This window comes from Vombatus ursinus, unplaced genomic scaffold (genome assembly GCF_900497805.2).
Source record: "Vombatus ursinus unplaced genomic scaffold, bare-nosed wombat genome assembly UNPS02014770.1, whole genome shotgun sequence".
NCBI lineage: Eukaryota > Metazoa > Chordata > Mammalia > Diprotodontia > Vombatidae > Vombatus > Vombatus ursinus.
This window is the reverse complement of record NW_020954548.1, coordinates 40,664,791-40,683,964: the sequence shown is the minus strand read 5'-3', so window position 1 is coordinate 40,683,964 and position 19,174 is coordinate 40,664,791. Positions and strand designations below refer to the sequence as shown.

Sequence of the window (19,174 nt, the reverse complement as noted above, 5' to 3'; positions counted from 1 at the left end):
ACTTTATGGATGGCGAAACCTATGGAGGATCTGCTTGTAATCACAGAGCTAGAAAGTGGCAGAACTGGGATTCGAACTCGGATCTCCAGACTTCTACCCCAGTTTTGTTTCTGCTCAGCTATTTCTACATCTTTAGGTGCCAACTACCCCAGCCTTGGACATTCCAGTTAGTGTTTAATAAATGGTTGTTGGATTGAATCAGAGCAGTTGAAACGCCTGAGGAAAGTGCTATTGAAGTATGGAATGATAACGGGGATCTTTTGGCAAAGTGGCTGAACTCCAAGTGATGTCATGTTGTTGGGATGCTTACAGCGAGCACTAGGACCGTGACCAGACTGAAAAGACAGGCACATCAGTGAGTGTTCACGCCGGACTTCTGTGGCAGTTTATGTTTAAAATGTAATGTCTTCACTTGGTTTAAAATACTGGTGTCCGTCAGAGCCAGCACTCCTGTAGCTCCGATGGCTTAAGAGAGGAGGTGTTTCTCCAATCCTTGAACATTCATCAGCCTTCTGTTCTCCTTTAATCTTCCCTCTTAATCGCAGCTCTGAGAATGAGTTTTGGTCCCAAAAATAACTAAGATTGTCTGGTCAGATGTTTTAGGACATGTGGCAACCAGATGGACTGTAGTGAAGTTTATTCTTTCAGGAAAGTAATGACTTGCCATGGAAAACGCCATAGCATTTAACTCTTGCTCTTCTGTGGTGGTCCTTGGGCCCCTGCCTCCTGCTGCTTTGAAAAACAATGCCGATTGATGGAACACTTTGCGCTTTACCCTGTCACCCCTGTTTTCCAAAGGAGGCAATTGGTAAAGGGCACTCACTAGACTTAAAGTCAGGGCACTTAATGCATTTGCTGTCTTTGGATAAATAGTTTCCCATCTCTAGACATCTGTTTTCTAATCAATAAAAAAAGGGAATTGCGCTAGATGGTTCTTTGCCTGCATTCCTATGTTGCTGGAGAAATTGCAGGACTGGATGGTGACAGAACCAGAACTAGGACTCATATCTCTTAAGCTAGTGGTCTTTCCACTGTACCATAATGCCCATTAGTATCCATGGCAATTTTTTAAAAATAAGTTTTTATTGAAGTCTTCTGTTTTTTATATTATCATAGTTATCTCCTATATTCCTCTACTTCCTCCTCCCAGAGAGCTATCTCATATAATAAATTGTATTTTTTTTTAAAGAAGAGAGGGGGGAAGAGTCACCACAACTGATGAATACATTGAAAACATCTATAATATGTAATACTTGTGGACTTCCCACCTCCATGAAGGGGTAGGTTGGAGGTATCCTCTCATATGTGTTTCTTTGAATTCCTCATATTAATCATTTTTTACAGTACGATAGTATTCCATTACATACATATGGTGCAGTTTGTTTATTCATTCCCCAATCAGTGGGTACCCACTGTATTCTTCTTTTTCTTTTTGCTTCCACCAACTCTATTGCTGCCAGTATTTTGATACATATGGGAGCTTTGTCTTTGTCTTTGACCTCTTTGGGGTATGTGCTTAGTAGTGATGTTGCTGGATCAAAGGACCCTAACAATTTAGTGCCTTGCTTGGTTCCAGATAGTTTTCTAGGGCAGTTGGATAATTCTGTGTGCCACAAATGGTATATTATTGTGCTCATATCCCCACAACTTCTCCTGTATTAACTATTTCTGTTTTTTATCATCTAGGCTGAAATGATTTTTCATGATTCATAGCTATATAATATCACTGTGAGGATGTGGTTTTTAAAGAAATGGATTTTACAGGGGTGGGGAGTTTAGCACTATACATTTTCCCAAGTGCAAGCCAACCTGACCTTTTCCTCTTCCATCTTCAGCTTATTGCCTATCTTCTCTGCATGTCCAAGATATATAGATATATGTATTGATATATTGATATAGTGATATACTTATTTGATGGATTGCCTTTCCATTTGCATGTCTTACTCTAAGTAATATGTGTTTCTAGTCCACTTTGTTTTTCTAGTATATAGTTAGACTGATCTCATTCACATTGCTGAGAATTTCTCTGATAAGTGTGTTTAGAGTTCAGAGGCTTGATGAAATTAGAATGAATAAATGAATGAATGAAAAAATATTTTAGATCATCTCTGCTGTCAAGGAGCTTACACTCTTTTGAGGTAGCTAGGTGGTGTAATGGATGGAGCACTGGACATGGAGTTAGGAAGACCTGAGCTCCAACATGGATTTAGACATTTACTAGCTATGTGACTTCTGGGCAAGTTTATCCCAGTTTTCTTATATCCTAGGATTGTTGTGAAAATCAAATGAGATATTTGTAAAGTGCTCTATAAACCTAAAAGTGCTATCTATAAATCCTTGCTCTTATTATTATTATTATTATTAGATGGAGGGATGACATGGTCAGATCTGTGCTTGCACTTTGGCATCTGAATGGAGGATGAAATGGTAGACCAAATAGGGAGACCAATTAGAAAGCTGTTGTGATAATTTAGGCAAGAAGTGATGATGGCTTAGCCCTGGACCAAGGTGGTACTGTGTGGGTGGAAAGAAGGGAAGGTAGGAGAAACGTTATAGAGGTGAAAGCATCCAGACTTGATAGCAGAGTGGATATGCAGGAGGAGAGTCTGTGATAAATTGAGTACGACACCAAGATCAGGAGCCTGGGTGACTAGAAGGGTGGTGGGCCCCTTGACAATATTAGGGAAGTGTGGAACTGGGAAGGTTTGGGGGAGAAGATGATGAATTCTATTTTTAAAATGTTGGGCTTGAAATCACTGTGCAGTATTCAGTAAAAGATATCCAGAAGGCATCTCCATTATTTAGTATAAGTGTAGAAAGACTAGCTATGGCAATAAGAAAAGAAAAAGAAATCTAGTGTTAAGCTAGGGACAGAGGAAACAAAAGTATTACTTTTTGCAGATTATGATGGTCTACCTAGAGAACGCTACAGAATCATCTAAAAAAAAAATTGAAAGGATAACTTCAGCAAAATAGCGGAGTAAAAAAATGAACCATATGTAAATATTTTTTTCTTTGTTTTACCAACAAAACTCAATGGAAAGTGACAGAAAGAGGAATTATATTCTAAATAACCACAGAATGTATAAAACATTTGGGAATTTGCCTTCCAAGACACACATGAATGAGCTGTATGACTACAATTACAAAAATACTCTTTAAAGAAAAAAGAGACAGACCTAAATACTGGGGAGATGTTACTTGGTCATGGTTGAACTGTGTCAATAAGATAAAAAAAAAATGACAATACTATCTAAATTAATTTACTTATTCAGTACCATTCCACCAGGGTGTGTGGGGTGTTCAAGAGGACTAGCACTTCTGGCGTGAGGGCTTGCCCAGTCCTTTTCAGAGTTGTTCATCCACCTTTGGTGTCCACCTGGTACTCAGCTCTTACCTGTGGCTCCACCAAGCTGTAGTATGTGCAGCAGCCACACCCTGGTAAACCGTCTCAGCAGACAGGCTAAACTAGGTTGAGGATAACCAACAAGCTTCAAGCCTGTCACTGAGTTAGGGGGATGTTGTCTCCTCCAAGCATGTGAAGGCTTTCCCTGGTGGGATGGGCAGATGAGAACAGTTTGTTCTAACAGCCACGGAGGTGACTGAAGCAGTCATTGTGGAGTACTTAGGGCTTGGTCAGGCATCAAAGACATCAAAGTCATCCACTGCATCCTGGGTCATCGCCAGTTTTCTTGACTTTTGTGCTGCCACTGGACTTCAGTGACTCTGGAAGAGAAAATGAGGATGATGACTTTGTGCAACTCTGCCTCCCTAAAATCCAATTCACACATGAGTCAAGATGTCACCCTATGATGTCATTTGTCCTCTTCAAAAACGAAGGACAAACAACATGACATACAACAACCATACTACCAAAGAATTACTTTATTGAGCTAGAAAAAAATAACAAAATTCATCTGGAGAAACAAAAGGTCAAGAATTTCAAGAGAAATTATTTTTTTTTTTAAAAAAGGTAATTAGGGGACCTATACCAGATCTGAAACCATACTATAATACCCAGAGTTCAGTGTTTGATAAAGCAAAAAAATATAAATTTCTTAGAAAAGAACTCCCTATTTGATAAAAACTGCTGGGAAAACTGGAAAGCAGTCTATCAATAATTAGTCTTAGACCAACACTTACCCACATTCCACAATACACTCTAAATGGATACATGATCTTAATATTAAAGATAATACTATTAAAAAATTATAAGAGAAACAGATCATATACCTCTAACAGCTATGAGTAGGTGATGCATCATTAACTGAACAGGGGACAGAGGCAATTACAAAAGATAAAATGGGTAACAGATTACGTGAAGCTGAAAAACTTCTGCAAAAACAATATTAATATGCCTAGAATAAGAAGGGAAGTGGTGAAATGGGAAAGAAATCTTTGCATCACATGTCTCTGACAAGGGTCTGGTACTCAAGATATATAAACAGTTAACATATATATTATATGTACTATGCATGTTTATATGTATTTTATAATAAGTGTACATGTGTGTGTCTATCCAAAAGCCATTCCCAATAGGGAATTGAGGCAACTAGGTGGTATAGTTGGTAGAGTACTGGACTTAGAGCCAGGAGGACCTGAATTGAAATCCAACCTCAGACACTAACTGTGTGACACTGGATAAGTCCTTTACCTCAGTGTACCTCACTTTCTTTAATTGTAAAATGGGAATAATAACAGCACCTACTTCCTAGGGTTGGTGGGAGGATCAAATGAAATAACATTTGTAAAGCATTTAGCACAGTGTCTGTACGTAGTAGGCATTTAATAATTATTTATTTCCTATCTTCCAATAGATATGAACAAAAGGATATGAACAGATAAAGAATTTCAGACTATTACAGCCATATGAAAAAAATGCTCCAAATCACTAATTGCAAGACAAATGCAGATCAAAGCAGCCCTCAGGTTTTACCATACACCTCGCAAATTGGCGAGGATGATTACATATAAGAATCGTAAATGTTGGAGGGATTGTGGGAAGATAGGCACACTGGTGTTGTTTGTTGGAGCTATGAATAAGTGTAACCATTTTGGAAAGCACAACTTGTGGGGAAAAAAAAGTGACTAAAAGGTCCATACCCTTTGATCCAGAGATTCCATTACTAGGCTTATGTCCCAAGGAAGCCATTGATAAGAAGAGAGTCCCCAAATACAACAAAATAATTTATAGCAGCACTTTTTGTGATGGCAAGGGATTGGAAATAGAGTAGATGCCCATTGATTGGGGAATGACTAAATAAATTGTGGGTATATGAAAGTAATGGAATATTACTGTGCTGTAAGAAATGACAAAAGTGATGAATACAGAAAAGCTTGAAAGTATCTACATGAACTTATGCAGAATGCATTAAACAGAACCAAAAAATAGATACAATGGCAGAAGCAATGTAAATGGAAAAAACAACCCCGAAAAGAAAATCAGCAATAAATGTTGCAAAATTATAAACAGTGAACCTGACTCCAAAGAAGAGAGATGAGAAGAAACTCCCACCCCACCCCAGTGCAGAGGTGGGAGGTCCAGAAGTGTACATTCCATGTATTTTCAGACTTTTTTGATGTGTGGATCAACTATGCTGATTTTTTCCTTTTCTTTTTCTATTTCTTCTTTTGTTATATCAGATGGCCTTCAGAGAAGAAGGATTGGTGGGGGAAATTATGGTTGATATAAAGGACAACCCTCAAAATACATCAACAAAAACTTATTTTTTTAAAAAAGAAAGGAAATAACTCAGACAATATCTTTGCACTAATTTTTTTTCTGATAACATTCTGATATGCATAATATATAAGAAACTTACTCAAATATGTAAAGACAATAGCCATTCCCCAATAAATCAATGGTCAAATATGAGTAGGCAGCTCTCAAAGGAAGAAATGCAAGCTGTCAACGACCATATGAAAAAACCCTCCAAATTATTACTAATATGAGAAATGCCAACTAAAACAACTTTGAGGTCTTCCCTCATGCCCGTCAATTTGACAAAGATGACAAAAAGAAAATTGTTAATACATGCATACATTATTGGTGGAGCTATGATGTGGTCCAGGAATTCTGGAAAGAAATTTAGAACTATACCTCCAAAGTCACTAATTTACGCATACACTTTGATCCAGTGATACCATTACTAGGCTTATTGTTGTAGCTTGACCCATCTCAAAGAGGGCCGTGACATCAGGGAGGTATATATAAAAGAAAGAAGGAAAGGACCCATATGTACAACAGTATTTATAACAGCACTTTTTTGTGGTAGCAAAGAAATAAAAACTAAGGGGGTGCTCATCAGTTGGGGAATGGGTGAACAAATTATGGTATGTGTATGTAATGAAATATTTTACTGTAAAAAAAAAGCAAAAGAAATGAATTCAGAGAAACATATATAGGAAGACATATGAATTAAAGAAGAGTGAACTGAGCAGAACCAGGAAAACAATTTAAACAACATTATTAACAACAACTTTAAGACTTTAGAACTTCAGTAAATTCAGTGACCAGTCATTACTTTAGAGGAATGAGCATGAAGCCGTGCTACTTTCATTGCCTAACAAAGAAGAAACTCAACATGGCCATTATATGGATCTATTTTGTTTGACTACGATTATTTGTTCCAAAGGAGATTTTTTTTTTAATTGATGAGTTTTGTAAAGGAGAGGGATACTAGCCATGGGGATGCCAAGAAGAAAAAAAAAGTATTTTTAAAAATGCGTAGAAAAGAATAGAGGCAGGGGGGCAGCTAGGTGGCGCAGTGGATAGAGCACCGGCCCTGAAGTTAGGAGGACCTGAGTTCAAATGCGGCCTCAGACCAAACACTTGTCACTTACTAGCTGTGTGACCCTGGGCAAGTCACTTAACCCCAATTGCCTAAAAAAAGAAAAGAAAAGAATAGAGGTTTAAAAGGATACACAGACAAGCAGGATGTTTTGAAATTTGAGTGCTGAATATATTAGTTTTTTAAATGTAATATATACATAATGGATTCGCAGTTTTCACACACAGCCCTCTTTTGCTAGTCATTTTCTGTAAAATACATATGTTTTATGTTTGTCAAGTACAGGTAAAAAATTAATTTTTAAAAATGAGAGGGCTGGACTCTGATCTTTGAGGTCCATTTCGGTTCTTTTTTAAAGAAGCAAAAGGGGTGGGTAGTAGTGGCTTTGGCAGCACATATACTAAAATTAGAATGAAACAGATTAGCATGGCCCCTATGCCAGGATGATGTGCAAATTTGTGAAGCATTCCTTTTTTTTTTTTTTCAATGGGGGTGGGAGACAGAGAGAGAGAAAAGAGTACATGTGAATGTACCTGCCTGTGACATGGTATTTGGCTAGGTCAGATTTAGAAATTAACACGGCTTCGCAGTGAGCCATAGTTCTCTGGTGGTCCTGTGTTCCTTCATATAGCTTCAAACACATTTCCTGACAGAGCAACTAGATTCCAGTTTGTGTTTGTACCGTGGGAGAATTATTGGCAAAACTAGAAATGTGGGATTCCTGCTTTGTGGGAAGAGCTGGGTAGATTTATATTAACTTAATTTCTTTGAGCTTATTTCTTTCCCTCCTTAAAAGTGTTTTTTCCTTGTAAGACATAAGTCAGGGCCTTGTCTGCCTCCTTTCCGTATAGCTAAAAAGGTTATGCTAAAAAGTTATTTCTTGAAATAAGTGCTAGGGACATTTATATAGTATCAGTATGAGGAGTGTGAAAAAATTGATGGATGATTGTTGATTTTTCCGCCTTTAAAGCAAAGTGATGATAACTCTTTGGAAAGCTTGTCTTTTTTTTCCAAACTAGTTCATGTCCTTTTGGCCTCCCATTTCAGAGTGGTTTACAAGAAACAGAAGTTAAAAGCTCCATGGATAATTTTTTTTTAATGTGGCTTTTTAGGCCTCAAAAGGATTAGAATGTATTTTAGGATCTTCATTTATTGACTACTTGTACCCTTGGGGAAAATCAGTTAACCTCTCTGGATCTCGTTTTCCTCCCTTGTAAAATGAAAGGCTTAATCTAGATTGGCTCTAAGGTCCCTTTTGGGTCTGACATTTTGTTATAGCTTAACATACTATGTTCTTTTTTTAAAAAATTAATTTATTTTGAATTATGAATAATCATTTCCATAAGCTTTTGAGTTCTAAATTTTTCTCCCCCTCTTTTCCCACCCAGGTGTGCAATCTGATATGGGCTATACATATACATTCCTATTAAAGATATTTTCACATTAGTGATGTTATAAGTAAGAATTAGAACCAATAGGAAGAACCACCAGAAAGAGGAAACAAAACTCAACAGAAGAAAAAAAATAGTGAACAGTATGCTTCGATCTGCATTCAAACTCCATAGTTCTTTATTTGGATGCGGATAGCATTTTCCATCATGAGGCCTTTGGAGATGTCATAGATCCTTGTATTGCTGGGAAGGGTTAAGTCTATCAGTATTAGTCATCACACAACATGGCTGTTACTATAACATACTATGTTCTGAAAACCCTGCTAGCTCTAGCATTCTGCGTTCTAAGGTCTAATCCTTTCAAGTTTCAACATTTTAAAAATCTTGTGATTCCTGATAACCATTTTCCCACCCTGAGATATATCTGTGGCTCAACTCACTTGTTTTGTTGTTTATCTTTTGGGACTGCTCATTTGAAATCTAGGCTGCTTGGCTGACGCCCCCCCCTGGGGAAGAGACTACTTTCAATGTTTAAAGAGTTTTGTTTTTTGCTTTCTTTTTCAATCCAGCTTTCTAGAACAGTGCTTCGGAAAAAACTACGGTTATCTGAGTCAAAGGCCAGCCAGAGCCAGCCCGAGTCGGATTCCTTAGGGGATCACCCACTTGCCTCACCCAGGAGTCCTGCTCCAGAGTACAGTATCTATTTCACTCGCCATACCAGCAACAGTTCCCGGCTGGGACCTGAGTTTTTTGACCAGCCTGCAGTCACCCTGGCCCGGGCCTTTCTTGGACAGGTAATTTGCCTGTAGCTCCTTGCCTTTAGGACAAACTAGAATTTGTTGAACCAAGAGGTTACCATTCAGGCTTTCATTCAGCATTCAGTAGTGTTTATTAAGATTCCACTATCTGCAGTATGCCAGTTTCTGAAGGAGATACTAAGTTTAGATATGTCTGACCTTTCATGGATTTTGTAATTTAGAAAGGGGATTATACATGATAGATAAAACGCAAATTAAAATGTGATATGTGCATAAAAGGAGTATAAACTTTATCATATCAGTCAAAGAAGGGATTGCTTCCAACTGGGAGAATCCAATAAAGCTTGGAGAAGAAGGTGACCTTTGATCTGGGCCTTGCAGTATGGATACAATGTCAGCAGGTAGATATGGGGGATGGAGTGGAGTATTTCTGATAGACGGACCAACATAAACAAAGATAGAGTGGTGAGAAAACATAGGGTGGCCTTGGGGGTGGAGCAGGCCAGCTGGGCTAGAACATCAGTTGTACAAGTGGTGATTACGATGAGATATGGTTGGTGTCTTATTAGGGAGGCCTTTTGAATCAAAGCATCATAAATTTAGAGCTACAAAGGACCTCAGAGGCCATTTCGTTCAATCCTTTTGTTTTTCAAATGAAGAAACTGAGGCGCAGGGAGGTTAAGTGAATTGCCCAGGGTCACACAAGTAGTATGAGTGTGCAGTAAAGAATTTAGACTTTATTCAGGAGGCTGTAGGGTGCCATGTCAATGAATATTGAATTATTGCCAACTGAGGCTAATGGAGGGGAATGCCTGGGTATCAGTTATGGGGTCCCCCCCCAACACAGCTATACATATTTGCACATGTCCAGAGCTTGGAAGAAAAAAGGAAATGGGCTCAGAGATTTAAATTGTTCTGCTTTGCCTTTCTCTGATTTTACTATTTGATGGCAATTGAAATGTAAAATCATTAAACTACAGAGTGGTAGTGGTAGAAGGAACTACAGAACTTATTTAGTTGAAACCCTTTCTTTTTACTAACGCAGAAATGGAAGCTAAAGGAGAGAAAATGACTTGCCCTAAATCTCTGATCGTTTGGTAGCTGAGTAAAGGCTTGACCACAGTCTGCTTGTCTCAGTTCAGTCTGGTGTAGCCTTCGTGTTGATAAGATGAGCGGAAGATACAGGAGTGTGTTGGGTTCTGGTTCTGAAACTTACTGGTCATATAACCTTTGGCGGGTCATTTCCTCTCTCTTGAGTTTCAGTTTCCTTATTTGTAAAATGAAGGGACTAGATGGGGAGACCAGAACATGTTTGTATATAATGAGGAAGGAGTCAGTAGAGAAAAGACTGAAGATGACAAAAATGTAGTGAATAATGGAGCAAGGTCTGGGAGCAGGCAGGAAAGGAAAGGGTTAGCACAAATTGAGATAGCATTGTCATTGTGTCATTGTGGAGATTATCCTCTGAGGTTGGAGCAATTGAGGAGGACCATTTTATCATCTGAAATTGGAACAATGGGGGAAGGCCATTTTATCATCTGAGATTGGAGCAATGGAGGAGGGCCATTTTATCATCTGAAATTGGAACAATGGGGGAAGGCCATTTTATCATCTGAGATTGGAGCAATGGAGGAGGGCCATTTTACCATGAGATTGGAGCAGTAGGGGAGGACTGCCTTCTCCTCTGAGATTGGTACAGTAGGCAGGGCTAGGGGAATGGATGGGTCCATAAGAGTTTTTCTGAGGTTGGGAGGATGAGAGACTAAAGGCAGTTGGGTAGGATTTTCAGTCTATTTAATAAAATAGGAGGTGACACCATCTGTTTGAGAGGGAGCAGTTGGGGCAGAGTTGAGAGCTTGAGAAAAAAGATTTGCTTATAGCCTTTGTAGAGAGGGTGTGATAGGGAGTTAATTAGAAATGAGTAAAAGGATTATTGTGATTTAGAGAGGGCCAGTTTGAGATTATTTGGTACGGATTTGTAGTGGACTCTGTCACCACAACATCATCTAGCAAAGGCTTGGAGGAGTTTGAGGATCATAGGGTAAAGAACCAACTGGCATTAGTGAGAGACAATGGGGGATTTCACTCTAGTCCTATGATCCTGTGACAGGAGATTCTGGGAGGAAAAAGGAATTTCGGCGTTTGGAATCTTGTGGCCCTGGGTCTAAGATGTGGCAGCCTCTGTTGGTAGGTACGGGATAGACATAGATGTAGAGGTCATGGGAATTGATCCAGTTAATAAAGTAAGAGCGCACGGTGGTGGTAGGGTCATCATCGTTACTATTGAAGTTACCAAGGATAAGGTCAAGAGTTGGAGTGGAAGGGCAGATGGTGAGCCAGGTGAGGATGTCATGGAAGAGGCACCTGGAGTCAGTAGCTGGATCTGGTATAATTGATTGGTGTGCACTTCAGAGGCAAAGGGATTGTCGAGTGATGGTGGCAAAGGGAAGGTCTGAAACTGGCAGAACACAAAAGCATGAAAGTATAAACAAAGGAAGGAAAGACAATTTCTAAGTGGGGAGACGGGGTGGGATCAAGGAAGTGTTCATAGAGGAGATGCCACTGGAGCTGGACCTTAAAGGATGGGCGGAATTTTGAGAGATGGACGTAGGAGGGGGAGGGCCTTCTGGAACTGTGTCAGCAAAGTTGCTTCGAGATAAGAAATTGAGGAATATCTCTGGAGGATAACTGTGGTTAGTTCTGTCATTATTGGAGGCTGTCACAGGAAGTTCCAGCAAGATAAGATGACTCCTAAGGTGATCTTGGGGCCTATTGCTTTCCTTCCTGTGGACCAAGATCACTTGTCTTGTTACTATTGCAGAACTTTCCCATGATTTTGGGCCTGATAGGGTCATTGCCTTGGGTATCTAGGCAGCACAGTAGAAAGAGGCCTGAGCCTGGAGGCAGAAAGACCTGGGTCCAATGATGGTCTAAGGCATTGACTAGCCGTGTGATTCTGGACAAGTTGCTTAACCTCTGTTTGCCTCCATTTCCTCAACTATAAAATAGGGCTGATAATAATAGCACCTACCTCCCAGAGTAGTTGTGCAGATCAAATGACACATTTGCAAAGTGCCTGATACATAATAGGTACTTAATAAAAGTTTGTTTCTCTTCTCCCCTCCTCTCTCTTTTCTTTTCCTTCTTTCCTTTCTCCTTTTTCCATTTCCTTTCCTTTTCTGTTGCTTAAGGAATGGTTGGTGATACTGCAAGTTCAGTATGAACCACCATTGTTATGTGGCAGCCAAAAACCCTAATGCAACCTGGGGCTGTCTTAAGAAAGGGATGGTGTCATTATATACACCTTGTCTATAATACTGGTCAGAGCACATTTGGAATATTATATGCAGTTTTAGAAGGACATGGGCAACCTGGAACATACAAAGGAGAGTGAGGGGCCTTGAATCCACAGATAGGAGGCTTGATTGAAGAAACTAGAAATGAAAACAGAAAACTTGGGGGCCGTGAGAGTATTGGCCTCAGTGTATTTGAAAGGACTTGTTCTACGTGGTCTCAGAGTGCAGAACTAGGAGCAGTGGGCAGGATTTGTACAGAGGAAGATTTCAGCTGAGCGTAAAGAAAAACAACTTCTTGGTTCCAGCTACCCTCCTGTGGAATGGTCTACTTCAGGAGGTCTGGCACCTGGACAACTACTTGTTGAGGATGTTGTAGAGGATATCCCTGTTAAGGTCTGGTCTGGACGAAATGGCCTTCAAGGGTCCTTCCAACTCTGAGCTTCCACGGTTCTATTTCTTTTCACTTATCTGTACAAGTTTCTTCCTGACAGATAGTACCAGGAAGTCTGTCGCCATTCTCTCTCCTTAACAAAGAATAAAATGTGACTCTTAAGTATCTTTGTTTGAACAGCCCTTTCTTGGTTTTAAGGTGGACACTCCTCCCCTTGTGTGTATGTTAGTTGGGGTCTCAGAACATTGATTACCAGCACTTATTAAGCACCTCCTATATTACAGGGCACTGGGATTACACAAAATGAAAAACACTAAGTCCTGCCTTTAGTGAGTTTTAATTTTGCTGGTCAGGATCTGGCTTGCATATTAATATGTATGATACAAAGTGAAATGCAGCATGCAAGGTAGAGAGAGCAGTTCAGGCATGGGGAACAGCCAATGCAAAGGCGTGATGATGGGAGACGTCACATGTAAGGAACAACTGGAAGCTCACTTTGGCTTACAGTACCTAGAGTATGTTGGCGTTGATGTTGTGTGGTAGAGAGATTGCAGGACTTGGAATCTGGAAGATTGACTTTGAATCCTACTAGAGATACAGAGTAGTGGTGTGGCCCTGGGCAAATCACTTAACATCTCAGTTTCTTTATCTGTAAAATGGGGATAATAATAGCACCTACCTCACAGAGTGGGCAGCTAGGTGGTGTAGGGGATAGAGTGCTGGGCCTGGAGTCAGGAAGACTCATCTTTCTGAATTCAAATCTAGCCTCAGGTTTGAGGCCACTTACTTGTTGCGTAACTCTGAGCAGGTCACTTAACCCTGTTTGCCTTAGTTTCCTCATCTGTAAAATGAGCTGGAGAAGAAAATGGCAAACCACTCCAGTATCTCTGCCAAGAAAACCCCAAATGGGGTCAGGAAGAGTTGGAAATTGACTGAACCACAACCTAACTTCACAGGGTTATTGTGAGGAGTGGGTGAATTAATATATTAAAGTGCTTTGCAAGCCTTAAAGCGTTGTGTAAATACTAGCCATTGTTACTGTTACTATTATTAATGAGATGGAAAGGAGGACCCAGGTTCTAAAGGACTTTAAAAACCAAACAGAAGACCTTTTATTTGTTCTTAGAGGCAACGGGGAACCCTTAGAGTTTATTGAGTAGGGGAATGACATGGTTAGACCTGCACCTTAGGAAAATCACTTGAGGTAGGCCTTGAAGGAAGAGAAGGATTGCAGTAGAAAGGAGCATGTCAGCATGGAGTTGGTCTTCAACAATGCATGGACATAGAAGATGGGACAGGATGGAGACTGGCCACTAGTCTAGTTTATCAGGAATGTAAAGTGCATGGAGAAATGTGAAGTAAAATGTAGGTTAGAGCCAGATTGTAGAGGACCTGAAATACTAGGTGAAAGAGTTTGTATTTTATCCTAAAGGAAATGAGCAGTGTCTAAAGGGTTTAGGCAATGGAGTCAGATCTGGGCATTAAGAAAATTGTTTTGATAGTTGGGTTTAGGATAATTGGAGGGAGGAGAGACTAGAAGCAAGAAAAAGAGCTGGCCTTCCCCTTCTGACCCGGAAGCCTGATGCCTGCCTGGATGTTAGTCCTGTCTCTGCCACTGACTTGCCAGATGACACTGGGCAAGATAGTCTGGAAGGGTTCTAACTCTGAAGTTTGGGGATTTTTTTTTCACCCGAGTCCTGGTTTTATGTTCTAAAGATATCATTTGGAAATTTGACAGGTTCCCCTTTCTGGAGACACGTTTATAGAGCAGAGTTCTTCTTGAAGGGCCCAAATCAAGTCATGGGTACCTTTGGCCTTGTGAAGCCTTAATAAGTCCCAGCTCTGAAGAATAGCCTTGGGAAGTGAGGAGTCTGGGGATAGTGTCAGGCTGATTTAATCTCCTGAAGGACCCACATTCGTGGGAAAAACATTTGGGTGAAGCTGAAGCCCCAAAGTAAGTATGAGGACAGTACAGAGCACCCCAGAGATGCCTCCGGTTCCTTTCCTGGCAACTTGACTGAAGGAGGGGCATGGAATTCTGGAAGAGCTGCATGTTTTAGCCTCCTCACACAGAGCATATCCGGCAAGCAAGGACTGATGGGAACCCTGGGGCAGGAGAGTGTGAGGGGAGGGCATTACACAGCCCCAGAAAAAGCATGTGCTCTGGGATATAGTAATAACAACTCTCATTTAGGTAATATCTCAGTCATACATTCAATTTTTAAAATGACCTTATGTGGTTGGTGGCGTGAATGGGTGGTCTAGGAGGAGTAGCCCCTGTGGGGTGAGGACTTACCCAGCCCTTTTCAGGGCTGCTCATGTACCTTTGGTGTCCACCTGGCACCCAGCTTTCACCCGTGGCTCCAAGAAGCTTTGTAGCATGTACGGCAGCCACATCCGTGGCAGACAGGCTAAATCAGGTTGAAGGTAACTGACAGGCCCACAAACCTGTAGGTGAGTTAGGGGGTGTCCACCCCAAGCATGTGAAGATTTCCCCTGGTGGAATGGGCAGATGAGAACAACTTGTTCAACAGCCATGAAGGCAGCTGAAGCAGGTCTTGTGGAGCACTTAGGGCTTGGTCAGACATGGAAGATGCCAAGATCATCCATTGCATCCTGGACCATTGCTAGTCTTCCTGACTTTTGTCTTGCCACCGGACTTTGATGACTGTGGAAGAGAGAATGAGGCTGATGACTTGGTGCAGCTCTGCCTCACTTCAATCCAATTCACACAGGAGTCAAGATGTCACTCTGTGATGTCATTGGTCCTTGTCAAAAACAAAGAACAAACAACAACAATGGTGATATCCCCATTTTACAGAGGAGGAAACTGAGATTCAGAAAGGGGAGTGACTTATTATAGGTCCTGCAGTCAGCAAGATATGGAATCAGAGAAACCTAAGACTTTCACTTTCCGGTTACCTTTATGCTGTTTTCCCTCCCAGCTTTGGTTGAGATTAGTTGCTATAGTTGTATAGGAGGGACTGCTTTCAATGATCCCTGTTTTTCTTCCTCTGAGTGATTTTTGCCTTTGTGAACATGAATCTTCTCCTTCACCTTTTGTACTTTTCCCCTGCTCACCCAGCCCTGGTGTTTTGGCCAGGGGTTACCTTGGGAAATAGGCCTGAGTTACTTGGACCTCTAAATATTTAATGGAGAAACCTAGATGGTCCCACCCACCTCTGAGAGATAGGAAGAGGGCTTAATGTCTTATGTTGAGGCATAGGATGGATTTGGGGACCAGTTTAGTAACAACAGATGGAGCCAGAGGAACTCACCCTTGGACAGCACCATGGGGTGCTTTTGGAGTAGAGCTAAATTTGGGGCCTCGTGAGTCCACAGCAACTTAAGTAAGTGTGTCTGAAGCTTTTGGAAACCTCTGTTGGGCGTAATTTTGGAGGAATGTGTTGAGGAAATGCATTAATGAGCGAGAGAGAGAGAGAGTGAGTATGGGTGTGTGCATGTGTGCATGGGCACGCAGGCATGCACCTCATACTGATAGGAGTTTCATGCCAATTTGAGGGTCCTGAGGTGGTGCCTTTGGAGGGGAAACAAAGCAGTTGTTGAGTCGAGCTTACCAAGTGCCAAAGTTCCAAGGTCTCCAGCAGAAACCACAGTGGGAATAGAGATCTGGCCAGATGTCTTTGCCTGAGTGGTCACTGTCCAGAGGATGAATCCCATGGACCAGACAGTCTCATGAGAGCCATGTGGTGACCAGATGATGGAAAAGGGCTTGGATTAAGAGTCAGAGGAGCTGAACTCAAGGCCTTGCTCTGTTACCCTAGTAGCCGCTGGATAAATGCTGGTTGGATAAATGAGTGAAGGAGTGAATTAATGTTCTCATTTTGTAAGGAAACACTCATTTGAATGTGGACAACCAATCATGAGAGATATCATAAAGAAGCTCATGATTTTGGGCCTGGAGATGTGTCAAATGAGGCTAAGCGTGCTTTCTCTACCCCCCTCTCAGGTTGTTGGGAAGCTTTGAAGGGTGGTAGAGACGTGCACTGTTCTTGCCTGTGCTTCAGGTTGCACGTCTGGTCCTCAGACTGCACTGACGGCAGGGAGAAGTTAGTGTTGTACTTAACGAGTTCTCCTGGTATATGTTGTCACGTGATGGTCCTGCCAGAGGAAGACCTGTGCAGCTGTTGGGAATGTGGAGCTCTCAGATGCGCTTCCTGGAATTTCACTTTAGGGGATTTTCTTTCTCTTCCGGCAATTTCCATTTTGTTACATAAAAGGCCCGGTCTGCTGTTTTGAGCGGAGGTTGTTACTGTAGGTTCCTGGCTGAGTGTGCTCAGTGACACTCCCCAGAGAGAGAGAGAGAGAGAGAGAGAGAGGCACACCCAGGCCAGGCTGTCGGACAGACAAGCTGAACTGGGCAGGGAAGACAGACCACGTGATGGAGAAGAGGACGGGGAGGAAAGGAAGGGGCATCCAGAAGATGTAGGAGAGGACCTGCAGACTTGGTGGCTTTTCCTGCCAGGCTGGTCATGGGGCTGGGGAGGGGGGGGTGGGGAGCTTCCTCAGGACAGAATTCTGGAAACAAGGGAATTCTGTGAGAGGAGTTCGTTGCTGTTGTTGCTGTCCATGTTCTCATTATTGCCAAACCAGGCTTCTGGCGACAGTCTCCTGCCCATCCTTTCCCTTCCCCTTTCAGTTCCTCCTTCCAATCCATTCTGCACATGCAGCCAGATACACCTCCCCTCCCAATAAAAATAGCAGCTCACATTTCTGTAGCGTACTATAGTTTGCCACATGCTTTTCTCAAAACAGCCATGGAAAGTATGTGGTCTACAGCGTGCCACAGTGGGTAGAGGGCTGGGCCAAAAAACCTCCAAGGTCCCTTGGAAATGTCTAATTCTGGTTTTGGTATCTACTAAGAGCATAAGTCTCTTAATCTCTCTGAGCCTCAGTTTTCTCATCTGTAAAGTGGGATTAGTAATGTTTATGCTACTTATTACACAGGATTATTATGAGAAATGCTCTCCATAAACCTTAAAGTGCTATATAAAGAAGCAATCCTTTTACTCCTTCCTAATTGATTCTCTATCCCAGTGGTATCAGACTTAAATAGAAACAAGGCCACCAAACCCTACATAAGGATCCCTGCAAGCAGCATATTGATTTAGAAAACTGCATATTAATATTATCAGTATGCTATTGTATTTTTATTTATTTTGTTAAATATTTCCCAATTACATTTTAATTTGGGTTGAACAGTTCTCAGGATTGATTGATTGTTGCTGGACGGTGGCAGTGTTGGCATCTCTGCTGTATCCCACTCCCATGTTCTCTTCTCTCCTCAAGACTCCCTCACCTCTCCCTTCCTGTACCTTCTTAGCTGAGGACTTTGCCTAGAAAATAAAGACCATGCACCCTGAGTTTTCTCACTTCCCCTTTATATCTCAAAATCCCTTGAAATCATCCCCCAATCTCTTCTCCTTTACCAGTTTCTGATAAAGAGGTGGCCTTTTTCCTTGCTAAGTCTAGCCTACTACCTGTACCTTTGAATCTATCCCTACCCATTTTCTCCAGAAGAATGCTCCAGCAATCATCCCATCTTTCTTTGTAACCTGTGTTGACCCCAAAACAGAGTTTGTTCTTTGTCCTACAGCTTTCCCTCAGCAGCTATGGCAGTATAGTTGTGAGAGAACACACCTCCTTGGGCAGATGGGGAAAATAAGGGCCAAGGAGGAGTTCTGGACTAGTGCCATAGATTTCTTGTATTTGACCTTCCCTGTTTCAAGTCTCTCTCCCCTCCTGACTAGCCTCCAGTTGCCAAAATGATTTTCTTAAAGCCTAGCTCTGACCTTGTGATTCCCCTACACAGTGAACTTCTGTGGCTCCCTCTTTTCCCTAGTTCCAATAAACTATTAGGTTGTATGTCCACGTTCTAATTTCTCTCACAAGCTGGTGACTGCATTGCATGGGAGTTACAGTCCAGAACTGGGCCCCCCTAAGAGGGTCATTCCAGAATTGGCTCGATTTGGGATTTAGGGGTATATAGTTATATGCCCTTCGAAGAGTGTTCCCAAGGGGTGCCAATCAACTCTGATTGGTCAATACACTGGGAAGTGGGCTATAGTAAAATGAGGGCCTTGAGTATGTGACTTAGGTCACTTAATCCTGGTATAATACCATTTCAACAGGCTGATATCATCCAGCCATCATTCTACTTCCCTCCCCCCCCCCCCACCACAGAGGAAATGCCTGTTCTATCAGACCCCCCCACCTCCCCACCCCCCCACCGTACCAGGCCACTCCCAGTCTTGAGAATCTGTCTCCACCCAAGCAGCTTCCAACGCAATCTCATTCTCAGTAACGTGCTGCTGAAGAACTTTGGAGAAGCTGGCTGGTATGGCTGGGGTTCTGGGAAGCTCTGAGTCTTCAAGATACTGATTACTAAAATTTAAAATAATTTTTCACACCCACAGCTTCTGTTTTCTGGTTTTTCTCTGTTGTCTCCAAACACACCGAAGTCTCCCTTATCCTTAGAACACCTTCCCTAGACCCCATCATAATTTAACTCCTTCCTTTCCCAACC

The 19,174-nt window shown here is 41.6% G+C and overlaps 1 protein-coding gene and 1 pseudogene across 1 annotated transcript in view; both read left to right on the top strand.

The window, feature by feature from the left end:
* The window catches only part of LOC114043713 (DNA-3-methyladenine glycosylase-like), a 66,032-nt gene that overhangs the window by 21,032 nt on the left and 25,826 nt on the right, over positions 1-19,174 (top strand). Inside the window, exon 2 of the mRNA XM_027862818.1 lies at positions 8,752-8,976. Coding sequence (XP_027718619.1) covers positions 8,752-8,976 — 225 coding nt within the window. The remainder of the gene's footprint in view (positions 1-8,751; positions 8,977-19,174) is intronic.
* LOC114044006 lies at positions 7,171-7,269 on the top strand (annotated as a pseudogene).